Genomic DNA, 14,211 nt, shown 5'->3' on the forward strand with positions numbered 1-14,211 from the left:
TTCAGATGCTGATTTAATAACACTCTAGGGAAGATAATCCCCACAACTGTTATAGTCGAGGAAATTGAGGCAAGGAGAACGTAAGTAACTTGCCTAAAACTACAAAGGAGCACAGTGTTGTGGTTGCAATTACATGCAACTCTGCAATTAGGTTTGAGACCTTGTATGAAATACTTTTCAGGGACAGCTCTACATAAAAGTGCCAGGAGCATAAAAATAAATGTTAGAGGGGGAAAGTAATATGGTACAAATTCAGATGGAGATCCCAGACTCAACAGACTCCTATTCATGGGGTAGACATGATGTTTTACCATTGACTCAAATATCCACTAGCCTCCTTTACAAGTTTATGTAAATTGGAGTACATGCCCCACCCCCCCACCCCACCCCACCCCACCCCCGCCCCCGCACAACCACTCAAACCAACAATGCCCTGAATGAGAGGCCTGCTGGTGAAGGTATAGAGGCACAGGAATTCTAGGCACTGGCAGGGACTTTGTTCTGGGAGGAGAAGCTGCTGAGGGCCCTTTTGATTACAGCCTCCCCCACTCTCCCGTCCCTAACTCCTACCCAGCTGTGGTATACTACTCCAATACGTGGTACATTGTGTATTTGCGGCACGTGTCTATTAGTTTTTTACCCAGAATCCATTCTCCACTCCCCTTCTTACTACCTGAAAGAGCCCTGGTTTTTTTTCTGGTATTTGCATCACGTGGCATATTGTTGGCTTATCTAAGTCAATTCTGATGGTCACATTCCCACTCGAAGTAATTGACTCGATCATGGACTTTTCACAACTCTGGCTAGTGAGAAACAAGGAAAAGTCTGCTGAGTGCCTTCCAGAATAAATGGATAAAAGGAAATATACGAGAAAAAAAGTCCCTTTTCCTTCCACTGAATGAGTGTCGTATAGGTACCTGTGTGTATGTGAGAGACACAGATGCAAACAGACAAAAAAGAAGCCAAGAGAGGAAAACAGATACTAAGAAATGAGGCATACAGAAAGGAATAAATTTGTAAAAGGTCAAGGGAGAGAGGTAGGACAATAAATATCCGAGAAAAGGTGGAGGTGACCTCTGCCCCCCCACCACACAAAAAAAGTTATGTCAATACTATCATTTCCTAGAAGCTTAGAGGAAAGCCAATCTTGCTTTGTGCAGTGTTTAGTACACTATCAAGAACATTTGAAGATTAATAGCCACTATTTGAGGACAAGAGTAAAATACTGGTTCAAAAATAGCAAGTCATACAGAGCAAAGACCAGCTTGAATAAATTTGGTATCTGTTTGCATCTACTGAATGTGGCTATATGCAAATCCAGATCATAATGATCTTATGAAAATGCATTTTTTTTCCTCACATAAATATACTGCTAAACAGCTATGGCATTATATCTAGATCCAACTCTCAGATTCTATGCACATATTGCTAAATGTCAAATGTATTCATATTCATTTATATCTGAATGCTGCTTTGAGTGGAAAACTATAAATCATCCATTCAAAAATAAAAACAAAAATAAAATGGATATGCAGCATTATTTAGCACCACAGATGAACCTTATTTATCTTGCAGTTAAGCAGCGAAGTGAATAAGCATTTTCAAACAGAAGCTCTGACTCTGAAAACTTAATAACGAAACTGCAAAAACCACAAGTTTCTTCAAAATATCTGAATTTTCCTCATAATCTCAGTTATTGTTATGCTTTTATCTCTATAGTCAGAAATTCTCTTACTTTGACTGAACAGTATCTATTTCATTGAGTATCTTCTTCATTGAAGCACATAATACAACTCTCAGTTTCTCTTGAAATACTTTATTATTGGGGTGCCTGGGTGGCTCAGTCAGTTAAGTGTCTGCCTTCGGCTCAGGTCCTGATCCCGGGGTCCTGGGATGGATCCCCGAGTCGGGCTCCCTCCTCAGCAAGGAGCCTGCTTCTCCCTCTCCCTTTGCCTGCTGCTCCCCCTGCTTGTGCTCTCTCTCTCTGTCAGATAAATAAATAAAATCTTTTTTAAAAAAAGAAATACTTTATTACCTATACTTACCTTAATTATTCTGTATCAAGCTGTTTTATAAATTCCCCATAAATGGAGAAGTGGTTAAAAAGTTGAATGACCCTAAATAAATTTGTTGAGTTCATTGTGTTGATTCCATCATTTACCACCAGCCAAAGCATAGAAATTTCCTTTCCTTCTCCTCACCAGCTAATCCTGCTCTGGTTTTTAATATTGGAATATGCCATGGCGCAGTCCCATTCAGTCCTGGGACCTCTTTTTTCTCATCTGTTAGTACACATCCTCAGCAAATCTCATGGCTTTATATACTATCTGCTAACAACTCCCAAATATGTATCTCCCAGCTGGATCCCTGACCTGACCTCTGGATTTTTATACAGATTTTTATATGTACTCAAAATCTCCACTTGGATATCTAATAGGTACATCAACTTTAAATGTCTAAATCTGATTTCTTCATCTTCCCCATTAATCCTGTCCCTTCTGAAGTCTTCCCCATTTTCAATTCATACCAACTCTTACCTTCCAGTTGCTCAGTCCAAAAACCTTGGTATCATCCTTGCCCACTCACAATCTATAGATGTCCAAATAGCAAACAGCTCTACCTTCACAATATATTTGGAATCTGACCACTTCACACCACTTCCACCCTGGTCCAGTGGGATTGTAAGAGGTAGTCAGTCTCCAGCACTGGTGTTCTCCTATCCCATGCACACACCACATACATACCATCTCTTGTCTTTCCCAAGAACAGTTATTGTTTCATGACTTACGTCTGATGGTGTTACTCCTCTGTTCAACTGTTCTCTTCCTATTTCACTGAGACCAGATCTCATGATCGGATCCCTCTGACCTCATTTCCTATAACTCTTTCACTTGCTCATTCCATTCCAGCAACATTAGTCTCCATGCTTTTTCTGAACCGTGCAGGCATATTTACCCTTTTGTACTTACTGACTCTACCTCAAATGCTCTTCTTCCAGATATTCATGGAGTTTAAAACCTCCCCCCTTTCAGGTTTTACTTGATCACCTTCTTGGTAAGACCCTCCCTGACCCCCCGGGGTGCCTGGGTGGCTGAGTTGGTTAAGCGACTGCCTTCGGCTCAGGTCATGATCCTGGAGTCCCGGGATCGAGTCCCGCATCGGGCTCCCTGCTCAGCAGGGAGTCTGCTTCTCTCTCTGACCCTCTTCCCTCTCATGCTCTCTATCTCTCATTCTCTCTCTCTCAAATAAATAAATAAATAAAATCTTTAAAAAAAAGAAAAGACCTTCCCTGACCCCCAATTTTAAATTTCACTGCTCCCAAACACTCCCTCTTCTCCGCACTTATCATTATAGGACAATCAACTTAAATTTTAATTAATTGTTTGCTATTGTCTCCATCCACTAGAATGAGGGCCTGCTTTTCTTGACTGCTATCTCCCCACTGCTTGCAATAGTGTCTCTCTTACAGTAGGTCCTCAACAACATTTGTCGACAGGTTTCATTAAATACCTCTACCTTAAAGGTCATCTTAACATGACATAAAGTTGCATATCTCTCATTTTTTCCTCCATTTTATATGCTATAGTTCAGTCTATAGAGCCATTCATTATCTGCCCTCCTTGCAAGCTACAGATGGAAAGAGTCACTAACAACTTGAAACATTGGCTTCCCTTCATTCTTTAACTGCTGTGGATTCTATCTTCCACCTATAACTCTCCCAAATTTATTCCCCTCTGTAACACCCCAACTACCTCTTCAGTTCAGGCTCCCACTGGATCCACGCTGCCCAAAGGATCAAGTCCATATTCCTCATCCTGACAGACAACAAGGCTCCCTAACTGACTGTGGCCTATCTTTATAGCCACATCTCCTTATCTCCTGTATACCTGCTCCCTATACATCAACCTAGTTTTCTCAGTTTAGCATGCTTCTTGAGCTTTTGCTACTTTTCATAATACTGACTGTACATGCAATATGCTCCCTGCTCTTCAAGGAAAAATTCTGAAGTCATTTTATGGGAGCCATCTCAAATATTACTTCTATAAAGTCATCAAAATAACAGCAGCTAACAACCATGTAGTGCTTACTAGGATTCAAATAATTGACTTGCACTGTACCATTTAACCCTTGAACAATTCTATTAGAAAGGTACTAATAACTTCCCCCAAATTATACATGATAAAACAAGGCTAAAAGAAGTTAGGAAACATGTCCTAGGTCACAGACTTAATAAACAGATGAGCTAGGATTGGATCCTACGTCTACCTAATTCCAAAGCCTAAATGTCAAAACTAAATAAACAGTTGAACTGACTTCAAATGGGTATTCTAAAAGTCTTTACTGAGTTTAGGTCATTTTAAAACGATGTATTTTATTGCTGTGAGATAAGAACTACAAACCACAAGCTCTAAGAAGCTGCCACTTTACAACTACCCAGATAATAAATCAAAGAATTCACTCTAAAGCACTGTTTTTAGTTTGCAGGCAAACACATAATTTTTGTAGGCATATTTGTGTGATGAGAAAAACTAACAACATTACCATTATTGTCAATTTACAGCATTTACAAAATTACAGGCAAGGTAAAAGTCCAGAACCTTGTTTCTGTGTGCCACGAAGCCCACATAACCGTCACCTGATATTTCTAAAAGGACCTCTGGAATATTACAACTCTGCTCATTTCTACCCAATAATTATAACTCTCCTAGTTTTTGCCCTTTTTGGTAAAGCTTCATTTCACAGAGCTTTCTATTATGAGTTGCTTTGCTGGGTTTGCACATAGCTTCCCACCCAAAGGTGATTTTGATGGGGCTTCTAAAGGCAGCCCCGGCAGGTCTCCATAGAAATGGCCCCAGGGTTGTCTCCAAAGTGGCCCTGCTTGAGTTGCCATGGTAAACAACCAGGCTAGATTGCTATATTCAGTTCTCTGCCAGGGTCGCCATGGTGACTGCAAAGGATGGCTCCTTAGAAGGACCTCACAAGGGCGCGTTTCCATGGTGACCCTATCCTGCATATTTCTAAGCAACTTCCCTCTGGTTGTTCTGTGACCAATCATGGCAGGTTCATTCTGAGAGTCACCCTGGACAGTTTCACCCAAAGATACCATCATAACACATAGGGATTTGGAAGTGAGGTCTGTAAACAAATAAACTGCTTGAAAACGTAGATGGTACCATTCATAAATCATTAAATTAGTCCCTATACATTTTAGGAAGGATCTGTTTTGATGGGTAACAAAAAAAAAAAAAAAAAACCCATTTGCAACGTCTGTTAAATGTGTCTGTTTCAAATCTTAATTTAAAATATCTTACAGAGTATAATGCAGATAATTAAAGTTTCAAATTTCTCCAATCCTACAACATAGCAGATAACTAGGTAAAAAATACTTTATAGTGGATATGACACATACACATAAAATGAAATCATAAATACAGATGGATCATTAGGTTATAATGAGATATCAAGGAAATTTTTATAGAGCAAAAGACAAAATATTTGCAAGTCAAATGAAAAAAAAATGTGTTTTTTTAGTTGAGTTGGGAAAGCCTAGCCGTATTTGGGCCCAAGCTATTTTTTCCTGTATTTTTGTGGTTGGAACAATCTCAATTACTCTTCCTTTCAATTTAAAATATGAATATAAACCATTCTGAACAGATGCTTGGTTTTTAAGCCATGTAACTATTCTCCTGAAACTTTAAAATCCTGTACTTTATCTAGTATTTAGTCAAGGGCAAATTTTATCTAATTGCTAATTTTTCAGTATCTTTAAAAATTACCTAACAAAAAGAATCCACAGTTCAAAAGATACAATTATAATTTCTGTACATGTGCCCACTCTTTTTTGTTCTTTCCAAGGGACTCTTTAAATTTACACACACACACACACACACATTCCCTGTTGGGAAGAAAAGGTTAACCTTGGGTTTCCTCTTTTTTTCTCCTCATCTTGAGGTAATGGCAAACATGATTTTCCCCACTGAGCATTAGTTCCATTGGCTTTACATTTCCCATTATTTTCTTTCTCAGATGCCATTCTCCTACTCTGTCCACTGCAGTCCACTACTGCCCATTCACCTTCCATCCAGGAGAAAGAACTTTGAGTTTGAAAAACAAAAATAGTTCAAGGAAGATGAAGATAATTCATAGTCACTTCTTGGTGAAGGCTCGATGTTCTACACAAAGTCTGAATTTGTAGAGACTTCTTGCTTTAAGCTTCAGCGTATTTTTGTGAATCAGAGCAATCACTGCAATTTTCATTCATTCATTTATTCACTAAATATTTATTGAGCAGCTACACAATAACTCTGGCACTGTTTTAGGGGCTGAGAACACTTCGGGAATCAAATAAAAAATTCCTGCCTTTCAGGTGCTTAGATTATAGACAGGGAGAGAGAGAAAGATAGTAAGTACAAAGAAAACCAGTAAGTACAAAATCATATCTCTTGTTAGAAAATGATTAAAGTCAGGGAGAAAATTAAAGCAGAGAAGAGGGAGGCTGACCCCAAGCCAGGATGGGATGGGGGCTACGATACTAGGATTAATGGAAGGTTTCAAGAACTCCCCACGCACCTGCCATAAGTATACTCAATATTGTACTCAATACTAAACAAAATCCTTACGTTAAAAAGGATCATAGAGAACTCAATAGACGTTAACCAAAGTAATACTCAATTTTTCCCACTTTTATACTTGTTCTCTGGGAGGCAGCACAGTCTGAGGAAGGCAAGTGATATCACCACCTCTGAGCCTACTTCTGCTTCAAGAACTATATGAACTTAGGAGAGTTACTCCACCTTCAAAGCCTCTTTCTCAATTTTAAAACGAGAATAATAATTCCAAGCTGAAAGTAGTACTCTGAAGACATGCAAAGACAATAAAATATAAATACAAACATATTGTGGGTGATACGACAGTGTCTGGAATCAGCATGAGAACACTTCAGAAAAAAGGTGAGGAAAGAGACAGATGAAGAAAGGCAGACAAAATGTTGGAAATGAATGAAGCCCAGTGATGGGTATACGAATTCATTATATCACTTTTTATGTTTGAAATTTTCCATAAAAATCTACTGCAAGGAAAGGACGAAACTTGAAAGCAAAGGCACTTCCTCTCTAAAGGTTTTGACAAGAACTAGGGAAAACTGTACAGGAACATTGACTTATTTTGTATAAAAACCTTATAAAACGAGCAAAAAATGGATTTATCTACTAACCTTCTGGAACAATGCTAGGTACTTTCCATACCTTCTTCTAACACTCTAATTTAAAAAAAAATTAACTTCAAACTTTACTCATAATAAGAGACAAAATATAAGATGGAAAAGCAGAAAAGCATCATTGTTGAGCTTGCGGACTCAATGTACTCAATGGGTACTCAATGTATAATCAGTTTTTAGAAGAAAGTTTAGTATCATTTGCTGAATCCTTAAAAACAAGCATGCAATGGAGTTCTACACTGCTAATAAAAATTTAAGGCAATGAATTCTATCTATATGATTAATATCAAGAAACTTAAAAACTTACCAGATCAGTATCTGCCTTTTTATACGTCAAAGCTTCCACTTTGGAATCCAGTTCTGCTTGTATTTGGTCTCTCCTCTTCATAACACCCTTCATATCAAAACACAAGGTCGGGATAGGTTGCACTGAGGTTTAATAATATTTGTATGACAAAAAATATACACTTTAGAATATAAATAGCATCTCTTCCCCCAAGTCATCAGTCATTTGGGGATACAATGACTTAAAGAAAAAAAAATTTTTTTTAATCTCTAAAAGCTAAACTGAAAGCAAGCATTTAAGAGACTTCCTCCCCCGCCAATCTTTTATTCATTTTCCCAATACACATCTTACTGGGTTAGGTATTTTATGTACAACTCTTGATGGAACACCCTAGACATACACAGTTCTTCAAAAAGAACAAAAAAGCAAAACAAATAAACAAAAAAAAAAATCTGTGAAATCACTGAAAATACATGCTATAGTGTAAAGTGGTTGCAGTTGGGATGTCACATGGGCCACTCACCTAAAATGTCTGTAATAATTGGTAGCCCACTTACCCAATGCCAAAGGCATGGTGAATCAAAGAGTTAATTACAGTGGGGAATCAGAAAACTGAAGTGTACACTCACATTCTGAAACTCTGTCTTAGCTTAAAATATATCAATATTAATCAATTAGCCAAGCTTTTGATGAGAAATCACAGCCTCTTCTCTGACTGAGAGGAGCTCCATCTTGTTTTCTTGCATAATCATGATTTCATGTTTTGGTGTCTTTAAAACACCCTTGTGAAGGAATTTGAGTGCAGAATTCACCTTCACCTTTTATAATGTTTGCCAGTCTTTTACAATGTCTTTCCCTGAGTGACTCACTTTTCTTCCAAGACACGCTCCTTGGGCTTTATGGACCCAAGGACTCATTTTATTTGTACTCATTTTCACTGGTTTTCACAATATTAGTTTAAGTAATAAAACTGTGATAATGAACACAAATGGCCTAAACAGGTTAAGGAAGAAAAATGAAAACAAGCTCCAGGTAAGTGAACAATTCAACCAGAAAGAGCAGAAATGCAGGGCATACAAGAGAAGGGCCTTAATGAGGCACAGGTTGTTTAGGGGTTTTCAGAGGAAGGTTAAGAACCTACCTATAAATACAGTTAAATTTGGGAACTGAGAGGCATTAAAGATAAAAAGCATCCTGAAAATTACTCAGTCTAGTTTTGCGCCTGGTGGAATCACTCTTAAAACACTCAAAAGAGATAAACCTTTCTTGTATTTTCAAAGAAATCAATAGAAAATTCAGCTAATTATCACAGATCTTTTATATTTATTTCAATGTTTCATTGCCATTACTATCAGGAACCCCTTCCTTTCTCTAACCCAAATGACACGTACTACAATTTAGGCTCATTTAAGGTCTGTTTCCATAAATATGAAGTACGGTGCTTCACATAGGTAGAAATAGTTTAAGAGTTTGCTTCAGAAGACGAATAGTAAAATTACACAAATTTAATCATTTTGTCAAGGCATACACTTCATTATTTTAGCTCACATTGAAGAAAACCTTCCAATACAAAACAGACCAAAACTGCAATATAAATGCTACTGATTATACCCTGGGAATCTACAAAATAATATAATCAAAAGAGAACCTACAAAATAGTTCTTTCGGGTTACTATTATTAATTTTTCCACACCTATAATGATATATGACTTAAGTTACATAATTTTCACCTTGACATAATAGAGATACATCTAATTAAGGGAGAAGAATATACTATTTTTAATTATACAAATCAGATCTCTTTGAAGAGCCACACAAGGGGGATATCAATAATGAAGCAAAGCAATGAAATGCGGCCAAGGAGATTGATGGAGACAAGGAGGAGACTCCTCCACAGTGAAACCTCAGAGGCTTTTGGGAAGCCAGAAGGGTCTGTTTATAGAAGACCCCAAAAAAAGCAAGTAATGGCAGCAACCTGAAATATCTACAAAATATTTAATGGCTCTGAAAGAAAAACCTAAATGTGATAAGCACAAAAGGGGCAGAACCTCATGCTGAAAGGCTAAGAGAGCTTTTCTTACCAAGACAGAAGCAAAATTAAAAAAAAAAAAAAATTCCCTCCAAACCAAGAGTCCATGAAAACATGGCTCTGATTAGAAATGGCAGAAGAAATGGACTATATCTGAATGTAAGCAGATTCCTGCCCCCACGGCCACGCTAAAACACCAGAACCCTGAGGGTACCAGTTTGTGCCAAGGTATTGTGCGCAGAGGATAATACAGGATGAAAAACATTAGCTCTGCAGATAGCATTGCTAAATCCCAAATATCTGGAAACCTTAACTTGAATTGAGGAGGTTAAGTGCAAAACTTTGACATAAGAGGAAGAGAAGCCTTTGCAACCACTGAAAGAAACACATTTTAACTTAAAGGATTTCTTTTTAGAAGCAACCAGAAAACAAAACAAACATCAAGATCCACTCAAGTACTTTGTACATAATGATAAATGAATTGCTAAATCAAATGTACCTAGAAGGGGGTAAGCAACAACTCTTTCATGAAAAGAAATTTCTAAAGCACTAAAAATTTTTAAAGTAAACTTTTAAAAGCTTGGAAAAACTAATCATATCCTCTATGTAAATCTTGACTGAGGATGTTTCAGATCTACGTGTAATCTTACACGTCCTTATTGCTACTGAGTATTCTGCCTTTTATTAACATATTCTGCTACTCATCAGTTCACTCACATAGTGAACAAATATTTATGGAGTATCTGTATATGCAAAGCATTCTGCTCAGATAGGAGGACAGTGGTGAAACAACAGAAATAGAAACCGCCTTTGTAAAGCTTGTAATCAGGTGGGGGCTAAAGCGAAAGTGTAACGAGGCATTCTTACCATTACCATTTCACTGTAAAGCACATACTCATGTACAGCAGGAAGCAGGGCCTCTGAGAGTCCAGACATCCGTTTCTCAGTGGCCTTACAGCATTGGTCAAGGCATCTGGCAACCCCTCTTAGACTATCAACCAGATCTTCTTCTGACGCCGACCACAGAACATGAATCGGGCCGTATTCTTTCATTTCATCAGAATATTCTAAAAACGAAAATTAAGTCCTTCAATTTATAAAAGCTTTAAAAGCCCCTATACTAAAGACAGTAAGAAAGCTATTTTTCATTGTGCATATATTCTTCCAAATGCACATAAAAGGAGGGATATTCTCTTTCATCAAATTGAGTGGTCATTCCAATCCGCTCAGGCCAGTTCTTGAATGACTACTGTCCAAGAGTGATCAGCAACAGCCACCTTTTTCACTCTCAAAAGTATCCTGGCTTGGAATATAAATTATACGATCACTGTCATCTATCATGGACATCTGCCTACCAAATAAACTATACCTCAGTGTCTCAGAGGTAACATTACCTAAACAAACTTGTCTTCTTTCTCCCCTTCTCCTGAATACATATCCTACTTAACAGTAATTGTTTCCAGTGATCTAAGCAAAAAATCCAGGTATCATCCTATACACATACCTGCACAGAACTACTCAATCACCAATTCCAGTATTTCTTAATATCCATCCATCCACCCATCCATCCATCCATCCATCCATCCATCCATCCATCTACCTATCTATTCTTGCTTCCACTGTCATCAGCTCACCAGCATCTATAACTACACTACTGCAAGGGACTTCTAACTATTCTCCCTCTTTTAATTTTTGTCACAGTATATAAACATTGAAGCTTCTTAACTGAATTAGAAAGTCCTTTATGATCAGTCCCTACATTGCCTCTCCAGGTGCAACCCTTGAGATTCGCTCCCAAAGATATTTTAATTCAGGCCAAAATAATTACTCATTCATGAATATCTCATGAATTCTCCTCATTTAAACATTACACATATCCCTTTGCCTTGCCCTTTGCCATTCCTACCATCTGACAAACTATTTCTAATCTTTTAAATCCTAGCACAAATAAATTCCTTCTGATCCTGTTCCAAAAGATTTGTAGATGCTTTCTCCTCAATGAGCTGATCATAATTTTATATTTCTATTAACGCCTATCATAATTTTATGCTTGTATTATCCCATTCTATTATAATTGCTTGCATAAATCATATGCTCCTAGGCCATATGCTCCTTAAAACAGGGGCTGAGTCTCATTATTTTCTTTTGTCTCAAAGCCTGCTACATACTGTGTTCAATAAATATTCTCATATTAGTGAGAGAACGAATGAACAACAAAAGATTATTCAGTGCTTGATAAGCCATTCATTCAAAAATTTGGATTTCATTTTAAAATCTGAATTATTTTTACATTTTTGCTTTTGTACTATCATCTTTGATAAATGATAGCTTTTTATGGTAGAGAATGTATAAGCAGTAAGCAATTTTTTGTCTAATATCCATTAGATACAATGAAATTCTCTGTATTTTATCATCTTACTACTCATTAGGGTTAGTTGAAATATGTCATATTACTCTAAACTATTAAAATATCAAAAGTTCATATGATCAAGCAAACTGAAAAATATTTTTAAAAATAAAAATAACGGAAATATTAGTTGTCACTGAATAAAGGTATTAGGCTTCATGACCACTAGAGCCTTTCCAATTGCACCCTCCTGACCTAGGCCTATCCTTTGTTTTAAGTAATGGCCATATTAAACTAATATTTCTAGCAAAGAAAAATGTTTTCCTTTATCTCTTTTTCTCAATTTTTGTATACAACAGTGTGTATCATTAAACCCTGCAATATTTATGTTTATATAGAGAGCTTTCCTAAAATTCTGCACTGTGCTTACACAGCACTCAGATCACATTTATATGCAAACACTTAATGAGTTGCACTGTAATGTCTATTAATATATCTGTTTCCCCAACTAGACTCTGAGCTCAAGGACAGGTACCATTTTATTCCTCCTTTAGCCTCCAGCACAGAGAAGCACCACAGCATGTGGTCAATACAAACATGCAAGTAAACTGGGGAACACAAAAGAAAACAAGATCAAAGAAAAAACTTGAATAAAAACATTTTAAGATTTTATTTATTTATTTGAGAGAGAGAGAGAGAGAGAGAGAGAGCATGAGCAGAGGGGCAAAGGAAGAAGGAGAAGCAGACTCCCTGCTGAGCAGGGAGCCTGACCAGGGTCTATCCCAGGACCCTGAGCCAAAGGCAGACACTTAACCAACTGAGCCACCCAGGTGCCCCAAAACTTGAATAAGAAATTTCTAAAAAGAGAAACCACTAGTTATGATCACCAAATTTTCATGATTTGAATATGAATGAAATGTCCTTTATAGCTTAGGCTCCCAAGGCTATAAATGAAAACATTCCATCATTTTGAATAGAATCTGAGAAGTGGGCTTCACATTGGAAAGACAGAAATCCCTCAAGTTTGGGCCAGTGGCAATCACTCCCTGAAAATTAGAACTCAAATTTATAAAGTCTAACATAAAATCCAGCTTTCCTTCTGAGCATTTCACCAACTTTAGAGTACACCGAAGATTTTAAAACTATTCCTTTGCACCAGTAAATGTGAAGCAGCACATTGATATTCTACAAAACTCCTACATCTCAAGAGTTTCCAGCGGCTTCTCTGAATCGCTATCCCACTTAACTATGCATCAAGAATATACTTAACAGAACTGGAATCACAGAACACACTCAAAACAATTAGCCTCTTGAGATTTAAAAAAAAAAAAAGACAAATGGTAAATAACAAAGGCAGACCCATAAGTCTTAAAAGAAATTATTAAACTATATTCAGTTACCACAATGACCTCATCAAGTATCAGTGCATTGAAAAAAAAAAGGTAAAGGGAAACGTACATTCAGCTATAACATTTTTTTCTATATTTCTTTTAATAACCAATCGATTCTTGATAAAGCAAATTTTCCTACCACCAAATGTTAATTCATTTATTTTTTCAATCATTGAACAGGTTTTAGTTGAGTACCTACTACGTGTTAAGTACTATCTAGATACTAGAAATAAATCTTTTCCCTTTTTGGTTCTGATGGAATTTACTGTTTAATGGGGGACCCAGAAAATAACAACAACAACAGAATAAGCCATCAATATAGAGACTCTCAAACCAATTTATATTAGGAAGCAATATAAATTGACTTAGCCACCTATTTTTAAAGTAGTTAAATGCAATTAGAAAATTAGCAAAAAGTCATCATGGAATTGGAAAAAATCATCATGGAATAAAGTCTAACTTATAAACTGAAAAAAATAAGAAAATTGAAAAAGGATATGGTCACAGAAAATAGAAAGAGGGACCTAATTTCCAATATATAAATTTCTCTGCCATGCTGGGACAGGCCTAATAGAGAGTACTTGTTCCAAAAATACCAATAGGAAATGTGGAAACCTGATTTTCTTAAACATCACCTTTTTGATTTTAAGCTATGATCCATGTTGTACATTTGAGACCAACTTCATACAACTACATTCAAAATCTGAAGCTCAGGGCTTACTTTGCCACTATTACTTAAAAATGGGAACAAGAATAGCTAGTGATTGATTAACGCAAATGGGGACTGGCCATGACTACCTTCAAAATTGTATAGAAATCAAAGATGTTCTCAGTAGGTCTGGGCATAAGCCACACTTGAAGGTGAAATTCTAACTTAATGTTATGTGATTCCTCATGTAAGGAGCATAGACGTCACTCCTCAATCTTAACAAGTAAAATGCT

At 36.9% G+C, this 14,211-nt stretch overlaps 1 protein-coding gene across 2 annotated transcripts in view; it reads right to left on the reverse strand.

The window, feature by feature from the left end:
- SNX7 (sorting nexin 7) overlaps nt 1-14,211 on the reverse strand; it is a 101,321-nt gene that overhangs the window by 51,116 nt on the left and 35,994 nt on the right. For both annotated transcript variants that reach the window (XM_028101862.2, XM_028101863.2), the window contains 2 exons: nt 10,399-10,598; nt 7,524-7,610 (listed from right to left, as the gene is read on the reverse strand). In XM_028101862.2, the coding sequence (XP_027957663.1) occupies nt 7,524-7,610; nt 10,399-10,598 (287 nt within the window). The remainder of the gene's footprint in view (nt 1-7,523; nt 7,611-10,398; nt 10,599-14,211) is intronic.

This window comes from Eumetopias jubatus, unplaced genomic scaffold, assembly GCF_037043125.1.
Source record: "Eumetopias jubatus isolate StellerSeaLion01/CBP00866 unplaced genomic scaffold, mEumJub1_p1.0 scaffold_4, whole genome shotgun sequence".
NCBI classification, from domain to species: Eukaryota; Metazoa; Chordata; class Mammalia; order Carnivora; family Otariidae; genus Eumetopias; species Eumetopias jubatus.